The sequence below is a fragment of the Vitis vinifera genome, chromosome 17, assembly GCF_030704535.1.
Source record: "Vitis vinifera cultivar Pinot Noir 40024 chromosome 17, ASM3070453v1".
NCBI classification, from domain to species: Eukaryota; Viridiplantae; Streptophyta; class Magnoliopsida; order Vitales; family Vitaceae; genus Vitis; species Vitis vinifera.
In genome coordinates this window covers 8,558,656-8,575,258 of record NC_081821.1, presented here as the reverse complement: position 1 = coordinate 8,575,258, position 16,603 = coordinate 8,558,656, and the positions used below count along the sequence as shown (strand labels likewise).

General features: G+C 35.4%; 2 protein-coding genes across 2 annotated transcripts; one reads left to right on the top strand and one right to left on the bottom strand.

Moving 5' to 3' along the window:
• Positions 1–59: 59 nt before the first annotated feature.
• LOC100246670 (ATP synthase subunit gamma, mitochondrial) lies at positions 60–7,974 on the bottom strand. Its single transcript, XM_002284017.5, has 9 exons — positions 7,728–7,974; positions 5,046–5,089; positions 4,776–4,928; positions 3,219–3,332; positions 2,998–3,125; positions 1,283–1,405; positions 1,071–1,190; positions 665–786; positions 60–399 (listed from the first exon to the last, which is right to left on the bottom strand). Exons 1-9 carry the CDS (start codon positions 7,820–7,822, stop codon positions 330–332), a joined length of 969 nt encoding a protein of 322 aa, XP_002284053.1. The 5' UTR covers positions 7,823–7,974; the 3' UTR covers positions 60–329.
• An 813-nt stretch (positions 7,975–8,787) lies between these two features.
• Positions 8,788–16,306, top strand: LOC100255234 (uncharacterized). The gene is made up of 9 exons (XM_010664941.3): positions 8,788–9,000; positions 10,601–10,716; positions 10,927–10,984; positions 11,354–11,503; positions 12,532–12,742; positions 13,518–13,563; positions 14,794–14,914; positions 15,034–15,106; positions 15,745–16,306. The coding sequence occupies exons 1-9, from the start codon at positions 8,955–8,957 to the stop codon at positions 15,977–15,979; spliced, it is 1,056 nt and encodes a 351-aa protein (XP_010663243.1). The 5' UTR covers positions 8,788–8,954; the 3' UTR covers positions 15,980–16,306.
• Positions 16,307–16,603: the final 297 nt, after the last annotated feature.

Here is a 16,603-nt window from a genome sequence, read left to right as displayed (position 1 = left end):
GCTTAGTGGCCACTTTGGGGGTGATAAAGACAGTTAGGACTTGGGACAACTTATGAGAATGAAACCATAACCATCCAAGTAAAATTTAAGCCACAAAAATAAAAAAGCTGATTATGAACAAGGAATCCCAGATGGAAAGATGCTGATTCCTAAATCCTGAGCACAGCAGTTGATCCGGGAGATTATTAGAATTGCTCAATTGGAAAGAGGAAATACAAAAAAAAAAATTGCCTCAAACGTATCACGACCGTCTGCGAATAAAGCTTACACCAAAGTTTTTTATTTCGTCGCTGTCTGGGGGTGGAGCAGCAGTGGGGTATGTTGTGCAATTAGCCCTCCAGTGCTGATGCTCCAGATATAATCTCAGTCAGTTCTGTGGTGATTGCAGCTTGACGGGTTCTGTGACAAAACATCAGATGAATAGGGGAGATCAATCACAAATTAAAAAAAAATACAAGTAAATCAAATATGCCTGCCGTAAGTATCCATGATATTCAACTGATGGATGCAACAACTATTCACCAAAGAATAATAATTCAAATTTTGTGGGTGAAAGTTGGGGATCTCAACACCCTGCCATGCCGCCTATATTCTTAATAAAGGTCGTCTAACATGTTCATGTTTGTGTTGTGTGTGTGAGAGAGAGAGGGAGGGAGAGAGAGACCTGTTGTAAGTAAGCGTGAGACGATCAAGCATATCGCCAGCATTTCTGCTGGAGCTATCCATGGCAGACATCCTCGCACCTTGCTCACTGCAAGCATTCTCTAATACAGCATTGAACAAAACCTGAGGGAAATGTGAAAAATTAAATTTAGGGTGAATCTTAAAAATAATTATAGATATGACAGGCCTGAAGAATTCTAGGTTCTTGAAATTTCATTCAGATAAATCAACCAACCATACATTTAGATGTATGACTAGTTATGGACTAATAATCTAAACTAGAGCCTACTGGCTGCTACCAGGCATGATTTGGAAAAATTACTCCTTTTTTATATTTGGTTAGAAGGAACTAGAAAGAAAAAAGGATTCAGAAAGGGAAGGTACTAGCCTCTAAGGATAGGACTTACACAAGAAAACTGGAACTCCGCTAGGTTCTGAAGTATTTCTCCCTTCGTCTCACCACCTTCAATTTCGTAGGAGTCCAGATCACCCAGTTTTCCCCCAGCCTCAGCCTCTCTCTCCACAACCTAAATCAACATACATCAAATGAGCTCACAAACTAAAAAAAAGCATTAAATAAGAATAAAGTGTGATTTTATATTTGATGCAATATAGTTACCTCAGGAGATAACACTGTTGACGTTGTTGGTACAAATGAGATAATTGAACGGAACTTGTTGAAAACAATTCTCAAAGCATCATACTCCACATTCTTTAAGATTTCATCAGCAAGAACAGAAACCTGAAATACAACAATTTGATTGAAGCATGAGGGAAAGAACAAGAAAAAACAAAAAGACGAATTAGAAATATCTCTAGATGGCTAGATGCATAAACTTTAATTTACTACTTTATTTATTTAATCTGCTCCTTTGTTTATTTATCTTTTGAGATAAGCACATTAGAGTTACAAAAGAGAGACAAAAGCAGGCATCATTCCAATTCAATTACTTGTTTTCCTGTCCAACCTAATGGAATGAACCATCTCAGAAAAGAGTCCAGCATTGTGTTTTAACACTTAAAAGAGGCTTTAAGCATGGGGAGGAACCCTTATGTCTGTCTTTTCCCTTTTTGTATGTCTTAGCTTCAACAAAAGAGGCTTGGGTAGCAGATGTTTCAGAAGAATAAGGGAAGGGAAGACACTGGAATCCTTGTTTCGCTAGACATTTTAACATTTGAGAGTTAGACAATGTAGATGCTTTTTTCTCAAGGCAGCAAGGAAAATCCATAAAGAGGGAAGAGAAGGATATGGTGGCTTGGATGGATGCAAGGAACAGTGTCCTTTTTGTCAAATCTGTAAATTCTATTTTGGAGCTAAGGGTCTCAATTCCTTCCTAGAGGGGATCATTTAGACTTCATGGGTTTCGTTTAAAGCAAGTTTTTTTTTTGCTTGCCTTGGTAGTTGGGGGAAATATTAACCTTAGATCAACTTTAGAGAAGAGGATGGTCATTGGCAAACAGACATTACCTATGTAAAAGCAAAGGCAGATCAATTGATCAAATCGTCCTTCGTTATCCCAAAGTCAGGGTGTTATGGCAACTGTTTTTCTCCTTACTCGGCATCATTTGGGTGGTTCCTTCTTCGGTGAGGGAGACTCTCCTAAGTTGGCATGGCGCTCCTTTGTCAGAGGAAAACACAAGTATGCAAAGTCGCCCCTTTGTGCATTTTTTGGGACAATTTGGAAGCACCAAAGAACGTTTGAAAACAGAGCAGCTGGTTCAAATGTACAAAAGCTCTTTCATTAGAAGCTTGTCATTATAGGTTAGAATGTACATAGTGGAAGGATCAATGCCCTTAATCGATTTTGTAGATTGGATGAGATTTGGATGAGAGAGGGAGTAGTCTTGTTGTGTTTTTCTTCTAGGCTATGCCTTCTGTTATCCTTTGTACATGACCTATGTACCTTGGTGTATAGTTTTTAAAATCTTCAATTTATTCTCTTTGCTTACTTATCAAAAAGTTTCACTCCTAAAAGTCTTAAGACAAACCATAGAAGTGGTGCCTATGCTTTGCATGGAACCCTACTAACAACTAATGCAATAGATTAAATGTGAAATGAAGTTTAAAGGGCCTTATAACATACGAACTTTAAATTCAAACAATTCCAGTTAACAAGAATAGATTTATGTATTTATATTTCTAGACATTCAATATGAATCAGAAAAGAAGTTCCCCTTTCTGTTGGTAATCTGGACAAGAAAAGCCATGTTCATTAGAAAAGAAAAAAAAAGGGGAAAGGTAGCTTTCTTCTCTTTTTTTTCCTTTTTTTAATAAGGTAGCTTTCTTCTCTTTTTATATATGTCAAATAGAGAAAAGAAGCACTAGAAATTGACCTGTGTATAATTCAGAGGATTTTTCTGCAATTCAGTTATGCATAGCTCAATGTCCTTCTTTGAATCACGCATCAGCTGAGCCTTTGCCTTTTCTCCCAAAACAACATACTTTGTTCCCTTCTCAGGCCCTGATATGAACAGAAGATTCCTAGTAAAAAGTGTTCAACCTCCAGCGATAGAGATAAACAATCACCAAAAATACAGTTTCCCACAAGAAATACCAGAAGTAAACTTATGAAGAGCCTTGCTAATCTTGACTGATGTAGAATTAATTCCACCACATAGACCTTTGTCTGAAGAAATAGTAACAATAACATTCTTCTTTACATCAACACCTAGCAATGCAGAAAAACAAGAAAACAAAATGACAGCAAATATTAAATAAATGAATGGATAGAAAGGAAAAAGATCTAAACACCCACAAAGAATTAAAATAAAGAGCACATAATATGGGGTCACTTATCACAGAGCAAGCACTGTCTAGCCACTACAATTCCAAATAGTGATAGCATGTAATATTATGAAAATGGAAAGTTTCAAAAGACTTGAGCTGTATATGCACACATGCACAAATGTCAGTTAATTTTGTGCATACATATCCAAATATAATAAGTGATGTTTACTGTCAAACTTTTTTGAACCCTAATCCATTGCATTATAACAGCATCATTCATTTTGCAAAGGACCGAAGAAAAACCTGAAGTATCCTCACACCAGAAGCTTAGAGGGTGGCAAAATTTAAAATGTCTGCTTCCAAGTTTGAAAATTTTTCTTATGGGAAATGAAAATTTATTAAAGAGAAAAAGAGGATACAAAGCGATTTCCCAAAAGAAAGGAAGGAAAAATAAACAGCAAGGATAAAAAGAACAACATAGGCACCAAATGGGCATGGAATGACCAAAGTAATCCTCCAGAGCTAGGCTATCAATCTTATAAGCTATCCTTCAAAAGGGGGGAAAAAGATTACTTGATTCTTAAATGTAAAAACTAATTTTAAGGCAAGGATCCATTTCAACATCTACTTTCAAACATAATAAATAAAAAGGAACTTTGATCAAGCATCATCAACTTGTCATTTTTAGATAAAAAAATCCCCTTGACTCGAGAGGAAACCATTTTCTTGGGGTGGAGCAAAACTACAATGCAACAGAATTCCTTACACTCCCCATAGATTTGGATACTACAACCACAAAATTTAATTCTAAGCCAGGAATCAGCTATCCTTCCTGCATAAAAAAATTAAATCACTCAATTCCTCAAGATTATGTAGTTGTCCCATCTACAACCTCTAGAATCGTGATAAATATCCCATATACTCTTGGACTTAAAACATATCGTCCACAAGTCTGTGGTAAATTTTGTAACATTTGTTTCTTAAAGCCATTCCCATGCTCCCAAAATTGTGGACAAAAAGGATCAATCAGTCATCCAAACCTTAAAAATAAAAACAAGGAAGGCAAAAAAATCGGTCCTCACTCATTCTCCACTGACGACCAATTAGATCTCTAGTCTTTCACACATTCTCTGATCTTGTTTATGCTCACTTACCACTCCTTAGAAATTTAGAGTAGCGCACTAGAATGATATGACACAGTTAAAAATATGAACTCCAGTATAGTGGACTTTAGATGCATGCAAGGATGATGAACAAGATTGATAAGATTGACCATTAACATGTTGACAACCCAGTAACATTTTAACAATGAAGCACAGAACTGACAACCAGAGCACACTTGACAAGAAGATGAATAAAGCCAGCTCAAATGAATAGCACATACTAGGAGAATCGCCAAGCAGTACGGTAAATGGCTGCCATAGGCCACGGGAATTTTCAGCTCTAGTTTGAATTGCTCGTAGCTTTGAAGCTGCAACCATTTTCATTGCCTTTGTAATTTTCTGGATGTTCTTGACACTCTTCATCCGGTTTCTGACTGCAAAAACAATACAGTACCAAAAACCATCAACACTTACGAGAAATAATAAATATATCAGAAGTCGGTAACTTAAGTTTGATATCATGAAAGAAAAAGGATAGGAAAGTTTCTCACCTATTTGAGTTGAAATAGAGCGAACTCCAAGAGGGGCCTGCTCCCTGACCACCAAGCTAATTTTTTAGTTGCTCAAAGTGTAAATGGGAAAAACTTGCAAATAAGCATCCAAAGGAAACTGAACTTTTTTTCTTTTGATTAGACAAATGAAATGGTTTTATAAACAGGTGCCAAAGAAACAACGCATCAAAGTACACAAAATGTATACAACGAGCAACAAAAGGCACAACCAAAAAGAAAGAACACAAAAAACAATTCCCTCACTCCAAGAGAACCTAAGCAAACTATAAAATCAATTAGTGACATTAAGCCTTCTTTTATGTACAACTTAACCCACAACAAAAGATTACTAAGGAAAGTGTTTTTCAGCATTTGATCAGGCTGCTCCTCACTTTCAAATGATTTTCAATTACTTTCCTTCCATATTATCCAAGAAATGCACAAAGGAGCAGTTCTCCAAACCTTTTTATTACCTATGACTCTAGCACATAAAAGTAGCACTGAATTGGATTATTGTTTCATAAGAAAATCTCTTGCTATGCAATCTTAAATAAATTTATCATATTGAGATTTACATTGTGGTTCTACAGTGATAAATAAATAAAGCATCAGTCACATAAGGTACACCCCCAAGTCCCTATGAACCATCAATGATTTTATTTTAACGATGACCAAGCATGGAGCATCCCCACATTAGAATCAATATATGAGAGGGAGGAATATACCATTTTGATCATTGGGTATTGTGCTTCATTAAATAAATTCATTCATCAAAACAATATTGATGGTGATGAAAATACTGTAATATGGATTTCCAATATTAGGCTTTATGATTGCCTATTAAACCAGTTACCTAAACCAAAAGTTTTTCCAAATTTTTTTATTGACATGCAAGAAATTTTATGCATTCAGAATCACAAAAGGATGCAGAGTACACTATTAGAAAATGAGAATTACTTTAAAAAAAAAAAAAAAGACTGGGATGAGACTTATTCTCGTATAAAATCTAAACTTCCAAGCCCCTTAATTGCAGGATCAACCACACTGCAACATGAAAATCAACCCACCACCCAGAAACTTCCTCACTCTCACTAATTCGCCTATTTTTCCTATGTGACATGGGTGCTTTATAGATTTAAAAATAAATAAAAATAAAAGAAAAAGAACAAGAAGATTAGAAGGACCCTTAGGGAGCCACAGCCCGTGTCCAAAGGTAGCATACTGGGACTGCACTGAAATAGAAACCCAAACAGGAAAGGAGAATAACAAAAAACAAGAGCTCCTTAATCACTTGAACAGCCCAAGATACTGATGAAAATCACAAGAGTATAGCCATTAGCAAAAGATTCTCCCACTGTCCAAGACTGTAGAAAGAGCAGCGTAACTTCTTTAAGCTCAGGATTGAATCGTCTAAAACCTTGAAAGCCCTCAGATTGCTTTTCTTCTACTTACGCCATGCCAAACAAAGGATAGTCATCCTCACCCATATGTTGCTTTTTTGATAGGACTACCTTGCCTACTAAGGAGCACCTCTTCCATAGTACCGGGAAGAACCCAGGATGAATGGAACCAAAAAACAATAAATAAATAAATAAAAACAGCAGCTCATGGTTCCCAGAAAACTCCACAATGAACCACCGAATGATGCACTAATCCCTTGTTTTTCTTGCATAAGTAACAGATATTAGCCGTGCTTCATCCTCTTGACTTGAGAGGATCGAGGGTCAGATGCTGATACTCACTCATACAGTAAGGTTACAAGGTCATACTGATACTCGTTGAGTACAGCCAGATACTTTCAGATACATGTCATATGCATGCCAGCTGTAGTACATGTCATATGGATTCGAGGACACTTGGAGAAGCCAGAGTTGTTGTGGGATTTGCTATATTTCTATGTTTCTTTTTGAGCTTATTGTATAGACATTTTTAAACTCTACCCTTTTGAGTGTTATTCAGCTTAGTTGACTCATAATCTAAATGTAAATCCCTCACAGGTCATGAAAGAACGATCTAAACCAAATGAGGCCCCTAAAATGCAACACCAAATATAGAAATATCAAAAGCCACCAAAATCGCTAAGACCCACATCATGCAAAACGCAAAATCATCAATGTATAATGAGAAATAAAACAAATATGTACTTTATTTTAGAAATCCCGACGGTGATTCTTTTGGTTGCTAAGAAACCTGAGTAGAGAACAGAGAATAAAATCTGAATTATATGTTTGCACGCTTTTTGGGTTTCCAATAGAAATTAATGATAGTTTGAAAATCTCGTATCAGCAAATCCAAAAGGCTGTACAGGCTCAGTTTCATAAAACATATTGGGTAAGAAATGCTTGAAAAAAAAAAAAAACAGAAGATCGTCCATAAAAAAGATGCATTTTGTGTTAAACAAATAAAGTGACCCATAAATGAAAATTTGCCAATCAAGTTTCCCGCCTTCGTTTCCAGAAATGGGAATCGTTTTGGGGGAAAAAGAAAAAAAACGCCTTCTTTTTCCTCTATCTCAACGTCCCTAAGGGTTCATGATTTCAACTTATTTTCTTTTAGTTGCATTTTCTGCGCAACGAAACAGAGCTTAAAATAAAGCAATAGAATAACAGAACCCCTATCAGCGTTCAATCGAAACATGAGAGAAAAGCGAAATCGAAAACAGTGAAATGGAGGAGACCATACTCAGGAATGGGAGAGGATCGGACGGCGGCGATAGGACGGGGGGTGATTAGAGGGGCGAAACGCCTCCCTTCTCGTCTAAAGGCAGCCATCGCCATTGCTTCGATCGATTCCTGGAAACCCTAATATTCTCAGAGAGGCGTTCTTTTGTAGATCCGACGCAGGTCGCAGCTGCTGCTCTCTTTCTTTTCCCCTTGTAAATAGCTGCTCAAAAACCACTCGTGCTTCTTTGCCCAACAATACGGTGTCGTTTTACCATCTCTTTTTTATTTTATTTTTCCTTTAACTCTTGGACCAAATTAGGTGCCATATTCACTATTTTATTGTCACTATTTTGTTATTATTTTCCCTAATTTTAGTTTAATATTAAAATTTTATAAATAAAAATATAATTAAAATTATTTTACTTAATATAAATTCATTGTGATTCATTTAAAGTTAAATAAATTGTATTTTAATAATATTTTAAAAAATGAAAAAAAAATCAATAATAATGACTAACCACCTTTTTTTTCAATTAGAAAATAACTTATCTATAGTTTTTATCACAACAATAATAAAAAGTGAGAAGAGATTATTTTTTGTGATGGCCTTCAATTTTTCTCCCATGTTTGGTATTTAGAAAATGCGAGGAAAAATACTAAGAAAAAAATAAAAAGTAAAAATATAAGAAAATAAAAAATAAAGAAAAATAAAAAAATAAATTTAAAATTAATAAATTATTTTATATGCTATTTTAAACCAATTTCACTTATTTTTCATCATCTATATAAATAATTTTAAAATATATAAATTTATAACTAATTTAAATTATATTTAATTTTTTATTCTTATTTTTCAAATGGAAATCAAATATGAAAAAAATTATTTTTCTTAACTTTTTTTTTTAAATATTTTTCGATAATGGAACATAGTTTTTTAAGGATTGTAAATTGAAAAATTATGTTGAATAATCTAAAATAAATAAATAAAACAAACAAAATAATGATATTTTTATTAGGCTAATTAATTTTAATTATTAATTCAATTGTATTTTAAAAAACAATAAATTCAATTTTTAGAATTATTTTCAGAAACATAAGACTAGCAACGAATTCATACTCAGCGACGTCATGGCTGGAAATTATATTCCCATAAAAGGAGATTTGAATTGAAAAACCCCACTCCTTCCCACACTAAACCCTAATAAGAGAGGCCCCAACGACCTTCTCCGTACAAGTCGAAGCTTCAATGTCCCACTCAGCCAACCCACCTTCCAATCCCAGTAACTTCTTTGGTATGCTTCTTTTTTTCTACTCTGTTTGTCCTTTTCAATATGGGCATTACCATTGTTTGGTCGCCAAGAAAACACAGGAAATGATAAGGAAAGATAAATTAATTTGAAATCTCGCATTTTCCCTTCTGCTGTTCATTTTCGTGGAAATGAAGAACCCACCTTAAGTCGAGTCAATAATTGCTAAAAGCTGGCTGAGCCATTGCTGTTGCTGCTGTTTTCGTTTTTCTATTTCCTCGAGCCAATTTAATTTTGAAACGCGAGAGTTCACGTAATGTAGATTCTATTGTAGTTATGGACTGGTTTGATTCTGTTGTTGCTTTGGTATGGGAAATGAAAAGGGGTAATGCGGAGGAGGTGGTTGTGTCAGCATGCTTTAAGGTGGAGCATCGAAGAACTGTGTTGTTGTTTATTCAGTCATTTAGTCATGAATGTCCTAATACTAGTATATGCTCCAATTTATCATCTGGAAAAGTATAATTCCTAAAGGCTTTGTAACAAATTTTTGGCATGCCACAAGGGGTGGCAATTTGTGTTGGTGGGTCGCTTAGGTATTCTACTACATAGATCAACTCAAACCCGACATGGATAATAATCGTGTCATAAACATAAACCCAAATACCACCTATATATTAAATAGGTAACACATCATGTAACCCATTTAGCCCATTTAATAATTTGGTCTTCCTATTTAATAATTAAGTTGAGGTAGATCTTGTATAAATCCATATGATTAATATTTCAACCAAGGGTTAAATAGTTTAAAATTATAATTAGATTAATCAATGGGTCAATTCAGGTTAAATTCATGTTATGCAAGTTGACCTAAAAACTACCTATTTATTAAATGGGTCATGTAGTTCGGCACAAATTTGATTCAAATCCAATTATACTTAACCTAACCCTATGAAAAACGTCTTGAGTTTGAGTCGTATTGGTGAATTGTATCAAACTTTGCCACCCCTACATGCCATTGTGTTGGTCGAAAGATTCATATAGAGAACCCATTGGGGAGTGTTCCATTTCTGTAGTTTATATGCAGTGGCAGATGTTTATTTTTTTATTTTTGATAAGTAAGCACACATATATTAGCAAAGGCAAACGCCGCAAAGCATACAGGGAGTATACGAGGCGACGAAGGCCTCACAACAAAGGACCAAAAAACAACAAAAACCCACCAGCCCTCAACTGGAGGCTATCCACTTCAGGAAACCTATAGGGGAGCGAGACTCCGCACCATTATACAATTTTGCCCACCCCCACATATTTCAGACAAAAGAATACTTAATTTTCTGTATAGCTAACTCCCCCCCCCTAAATGCTAATCTATTCCTTTCCTTCCACACTGTCCAAAAAATAAATAACGGTATGGATCTCCAAATTCTCTTCCTCTTTTTGCCCACAAAAGAACCCTTCCAGTTGATAATCGCCTCCTTTACAGTTTCTGGAAAGACCCACTGGGCTCCAAACAGGCTAAGAACCATCCCCCACAACACACTAGCCACTGTACAATGAATAAGAAGATGATTTACATTTTCCTCATCACTACCACATAGATAGCAGTGGCAGATGTTTATGATTGATTTATACCTTGTATTTGCAGTATGGAGGGAATTTGTATGGGGAGCTATGGCTGGGGCTTTTGGGGAAGGAATGATGCATCCAATTGATACTGTGAAGACCCGAATTCAAAGTCAAGCTATTTTAAGGGGAGGCCAGGTATGTACCCTTGGGCACTTGGCATAATACAATGTACAAATGAAAATGTGAGAGCAATTCAGTACAGTTGCCTTGATATCTTGCATGTTTCACTTTAAAATTCTATGGGTGTTCAATCTTATTAAATACGTCTTGCTAAAGTTTCTGGTTGGGAGATTCATTGGTTCTTGATATTTTATAGTTTTTTGATATTTTGTTTTGCTGCCTTAGAACCAAAAAACTATAATTCAGATGGTGCATACAATCTGGGCTGCTGATGGGTTGAGAGGTACATTTTCTTTCATTTTTGTTAGTATCTGTTTCCTTTTCTTTTACATGTCAGTTTGAGTGAATATATGTATGTTCACTCATAAAAATTAAAATCATTTATTCATTGTTTTTTGATAGGCTATTAAAATCATTTCTTTATATTCTCCTTTAATCTCAAACTTTTTTTTGGCGGTGTGTATCTCTCAGTCGCATTGGGTTTATCTAACTGTTGAAGATAATGAGCATACGTGAAGTCATGTTTTTTCAATGTCAATGTACACTACATCCATGATGTGAAAATTGAACTGTGGAAGTTTTAATTTCTTCATCCGATGTCAGCATAGTCACCATTTCATATACTTGCTCTGAACTAATTTTTTGTTTACAGGATTTTATAGAGGTATAACTCCTGGGCTAACCGGTTCTCTTGCAACCGGAGCAACATATTTTGGTGTCATCGAGTCCACCAAAAAATGGATTGAAGAATCACATCCCAGCCTTGAGGGCCACTGGGCCCATTTCATTGCTGGAAGTGTTGGTAAGCTGTTCTGGTGCTCCTTTATTATCATCTCACTTGAATCATGTCAGCACTGCATAAATTTCCTTTAGATGCTCCCTTTGTTGCAAATGGCAAGATAAATGATCACAAAACGTATGTTATGTTGAATTTTGAGTGCATTCTGTGTAAAGTTCCACACTTCTGATATGAAGACATAAAATATAAACTCTAGTGTAGCTTGATGAGCCGGGTTTTGCTATTTTACAATTTGTCTATTATGGCAATATTATACATGTTTTTGAATGACATGAATGTATAGTTTTATTCACAAATGTCTTTGAGCAAATTCTAATTCCTGAGTCATTTATCTGAGATGATTCCTTTTCTCTCCTTACAATCATTATGCCTGAACAACTTCTAATGATGGGGACAACTTTGATGCCTGCCTCAAGTTGCAAGGAATTGATATGGATATGTGGGAGGTTTCAAGTTCAAGTCCCGATAGGGGCAAAAAAAAATGTTGGCTTTATTATTGTAGGACATAAAAGCTACATGTATTGAGTGGGTTGGTTTTACCAACCAATATTGATGAATTTGAGTGATATTGATGTAATCAATAATATTCTTCTGGATTATTCCTATTTAAGATTACTTTCCTTCTCATTCTTGTCTTCACTGGTTTTACAGAAATTTATAATTGCCTCTTATTTGGTAGCTTATGGCATTCGCTATCTATTATTTTTGTTAGATTTAAATAAACCAGAACTTTTTTGCCTTTGTATACATACCAGCTTTGAATCACAAGCTAGTTGAATCCTCCATGCACACTATTGATGCACATAATATCAATATCTTAATCTTGTTGTGTGTTACGACTTTGATGTCTGAAAACACCTTACAATTTATGCACATGAGCAGTGTGCAAGAGTTTGAAATTGGTCAAATCTTTGGTATGCTGTTACAACATGGGTAAATATTTTAATTTAAATTAGTAATTTGAATGATTTTGGATTTATGATCTGTTGGCATACCTCAAAATCTTGTCTTCTTTTCTATATGCATTACAGGAGACACACTAGGCTCTTTTGTATATGTTCCATGTGAAGTGATGAAGCAACGCATGCAGGTCCAAGGCACAAAGACAACTTGGAGTTCAGTTATCATAAATGGTACTGCCCGTACAAGACCTGGTCCACAAATGTATGGTTATTATGCAGGAATGTTTCAGGCTGGCTGTTCAATATGGAAGGAGCAGGGCCTAAAAGGATTATATGCAGGGTACATCTTGAAATCAACCCTTTGCTGATATTATAGACCATGGAATATAGTTATTTAACTTTGAATAATTCATGATGCATTGAGCACCTATGAATAAATATGATTGTTCCGAGGTCCATAATATGGCGCCTAATGTCCTTTTTAAGGACGGTGGGCCTGTTCAGAAAAAGTGACAAGAAAGTCAGAAGAGCAAATTTGGTAACTGTGTAAAGAAGCAAAAGGGAAAAAATATATGTCTAAGTGGGCAAAATGTTGCCCAAGAGTTCTAGACTTACAGTACCTTTTTTAGTAAGATTATTGGAATCTGATTTTGCACTTTCAGGAATCCAATTTAGAGAATAAGTTATCTTCCTTGATGTTCTGATGGCTTCAGTATGCATTAGAAAGCCTGAGAATCACCCTTCCCTTTGGTGGAAAATAACCATGCTGAGTTCAGAGTGGACCTTTTGAATTGCAGATTCCTTGTTCTCCTTCCCTGTGAACCCCGCAAGCGATGAATGACTTATGGGGCTCTCTATTCCATTCCACCCACTTAATAGGTATGGAATGGTATGTTGCCTGAACAAACTACTTGGAAGAAATTTTCCAAATATTTCATGCAAATGTGTCTAGGAAATTGGAAGCTTGTGACTTACGCAATTAGTTTTGTCATGATGCCAAAACTATCCAATTGGAACTGTTGCCCACCAATACATTGCATTCATACAAATTGTGTCTTCTAGATCCATATCATATTTTCTTTATTTCTAAGTTTCTTTTTTGTTCATTTTGGCAGATACTGGTCTACGCTTGCCAGGGATGTGCCATTTTCTGGGCTCATGGTATATAAATTTACTAGAGAGTTTACTGTTTCTTTTGTTGCTTTATTTATTTATAAATTTACTTGCATTTTAGAAGTGAAAAAGGTATCTGAGATTCTGCACTAGTTGATACTTGATAGGTTGGAAAAATACAGTAAATGACTTTAGCCAATGAATTGATTTTAGTAGTCTTTTGTAAATAGCATTTCTAATGACACATCAAGAATGTTGGAGTTATGAGGCTGTTGGTGGCATGGGCTACTGCCAGCTCTCTGGAATAATGTTCCTGTTTGTTTTACAATGTTAAGATACATTTCAAGATGAGATGATCTGAACTGAACAGTTAATGTTCTTAAAGTGAATTCCCTTGGTTGAAACCCTAGCTTCTGGTGCTCCTTTCTGAATCTTACATCCAAGATTTGAGAAAGTCTGCAAGTTATAACCCTTGTCAGAAAGTATTTGTAGCTTGAGTTTATGCATGGCAGGAAAAGAAAAGGGTGAAGCTGCTGGTGGTTCTGGAAGATTTCCTAGTTTGCCAGCTTATTTCTTTGGGAATCTTGCAGTGGAAGGAAAATAGATTAATTTCTAGCAATTTGTGTCCATTATGTTTTCAGGTCCTTGCTTATTAGCAGTATTGTTGAGCAATTAGCGTTCAATTTCCAAACCACAATGTTTGAAATAAATATTTGAAATGTTATCCCATATAACATTAAGCACTTCAACTAGAGTTCCTTTGCATCCCAAGAACAAAAGAAGAAAAAAATTGAGGGGCATGGCATTTCAAATTCAATATGAGCAAAAATTTATGATTTTTCTTTTAATGTTGAGTTTGTTTGCTGAACCAATCACATCTGCTTGAATTCTTGGAGCAGAGTTTTTCATTTCAATCAGAGAACGTGTGATGCGGACTGGGCTTCTACCATGCCTTCCCGCCACAACACCCAATAGAATAAACCATTTTCCTTTCTTCTTTTTTAAAATTTTCTTCTTGTCATACAGATGTTCCTTTTAAATGAAGAGGATTCACCTAGCTTGTGTTTTTGTCATTGGTATATCATAGGGCAGTTAATTGCTTGTCTCCATGTCAGCTCCAGTTCACCATTCTTTTCCTTGACAGCCTCATCATTTTATCCTTATACATGTGCATGTTATTTGAGTTCTGAATTATCATCGTTTTTCGAATACTAATATTGGATTTAAGTCTTCGTTACATTATTTTGTTTCACACATTTTTTTTGGTTTACTTTTCAGGTAACTTCTTATGAAGCTCTAAAAGATTTAGCAGAGCATGGGAAGCAAAAATGGATACCCAATTCAGATTATAATGTGAATAGTTCTGTTGAGGGACTCGTGTTGGGAGGATTAGCTGGTGGTATGTGGTCTGCTTGGTGCCATTTTTTTGGCAATGGCTTCCCTTGTTTCTCCATCTTAGAAGGATATATTCAAAAGACGATGCCAAAAAACTAATTAATAGTACTCTAAATCATACAGGTTTTAGTGCATATCTAACCACTCCTTTGGATGTCATCAAGACAAGATTGCAAGTGCAGGGATCGAATTCAAGGTATTGTTCTTTTTTTATGAGGTAGAAATATCTTGTGTGGGACTTGTCTGTCTTTGTCTGTCTTTGTCTCTCTTTCCTCGACACACACACCTTCATTCAAAGGCTATTTTTAGTGCTGTGTCAGTTCTCTCTCTCTCTCTCTCAACACACACACACATGCACCTCTTCATTCAAAGGCCATTTTAGGCGCTGTGTCAGTTCTCTAAGGATGTAACCACCCTCACCCTCTTCCTTTCTTCATCAGCAAGGAAATTAGTATTTCATTTTGAGGGATTGAAAATCTGAATCTCAATTGTGTTGTCTTTTAGCTTAATCTGTGTCTCAAACTACAGAGCAACTAGAACTTCACAAGTTCAATAAAGATGCAGAAAGTGTCTTTTGTAGAGTGAAGTACCTTTGTAATCAGCATGATTCAAAATGATACTGAATTTTAGTTTTAGCATATTCCATTTTCCTTTGGATGTTTTTGTCTTCTTCCAAATCAATCAATGACATTACCTTCTGATATAAAGCAGAAATAGAAGTAAGACTAAATATGATTTCTGTAGCATTGTTTTCCACTCGTACCGAGATACTTCGATGGTTTTTATTTATTTATTTGCTTAATGGCTTTACTTTCTTATGTTGTGCCTCCTTAGCTACAATGGCTGGTTGGACGCAATTCACAGGATATGGATGACCGAAGGTGTCAAAGGAATGTTCAGAGGGAGCATTCCCAGGATTGTATGGTATATTCCAGCCTCTGCTCTTACATTCATGGCCGTGGAGTTCCTTAGAGACCATTTCAATGGAGGACTCAACAACAATAGTATGCAGGAAGTTTCAAGCTTGTCTATAGACAAAAAGGGATCTTCTCTACAAGAGGTGGCTTAGACCTGCTATCAACTCTAATCCATTTCCCGTCCATTTTTATAAGAGATGGGCATTACATCATATCCAAATCTACAGATTACACAGATACACCCAATTGTTTTTTTTCTCAAGAGGAATCTAAACCATGAACATGGAAACAACACTAGAGATTGATATATTGATATGTTAGAAGAAAATGTGATCTTTCATGATGGAAAATGTACAGGGGATGGTTAGTACAATTGTACCATCTTCATTTTTCTGTATTGTGAACATATATTCCCATATTGGGTACCAAAATTTTCTGTCCTTGAGTTTCAATGAGGAACAGTCTACAATAATTTCTACTGTGATTGCTTAATCAAGGATGGGGAGAATCAACCACAGACGTGCTGGGTTCATGGATATTGTGAGTATCTTATATTCAAGTATTCAAGTTTGAGAAAACTTGATTTCTATTTTTAAAAATAGAAAATATAAATATTTCTTTAAGTTTATATCACAATTTACAATGATTTTTAATTATCTTGTAATATTAATAAGTGAGACTCACTGTAAAGTCAAGGTTAATCCATTCTTAATAATAAACTCAAGATGGAATCAAATTGGGTGTTGAATAAACTTTAAAATTATGTTTGATTCTCT

What these genes read in the sequence shown, in the direction of transcription:
- LOC100246670 (XM_002284017.5), bottom strand. Translation starts at nt 7,822, where the DNA reads ATGGCGATGGCTGCCTTTAGACGAGAAGGGAGGCGTTTCGCCCCTCTA. An exon ending in CGATCCTCTCCCATTCCTGA is followed by an intron (nt 5,090 to 7,727) that starts GTATGGTCTCCT and finishes CTTGGTGGTCAG; the next exon opens with GGAGCAGGCCCCTCTTGGAG. An exon ending in CAACAGTGTTATCTCCTGAG is followed by an intron (nt 1,191 to 1,282) that starts GTAACTATATTG and finishes ATGTTGATTTAG; the next exon opens with GTTGTGGAGAGAGAGGCTGA.
- LOC100255234 (XM_010664941.3), top strand. Translation starts at nt 8,955, where the DNA reads ATGTCCCACTCAGCCAACCCACCTTCCAATCCCAGTAACTTCTTTG. An exon ending in CTATTTTAAGGGGAGGCCAG is followed by an intron (nt 10,717 to 10,926) that starts GTATGTACCCTT and finishes TTGCTGCCTTAG; the next exon opens with AACCAAAAAACTATAATTCA. An exon ending in GTTGGGAGGATTAGCTGGTG is followed by an intron (nt 14,915 to 15,033) that starts GTATGTGGTCTG and finishes TAAATCATACAG; the next exon opens with GTTTTAGTGCATATCTAACC.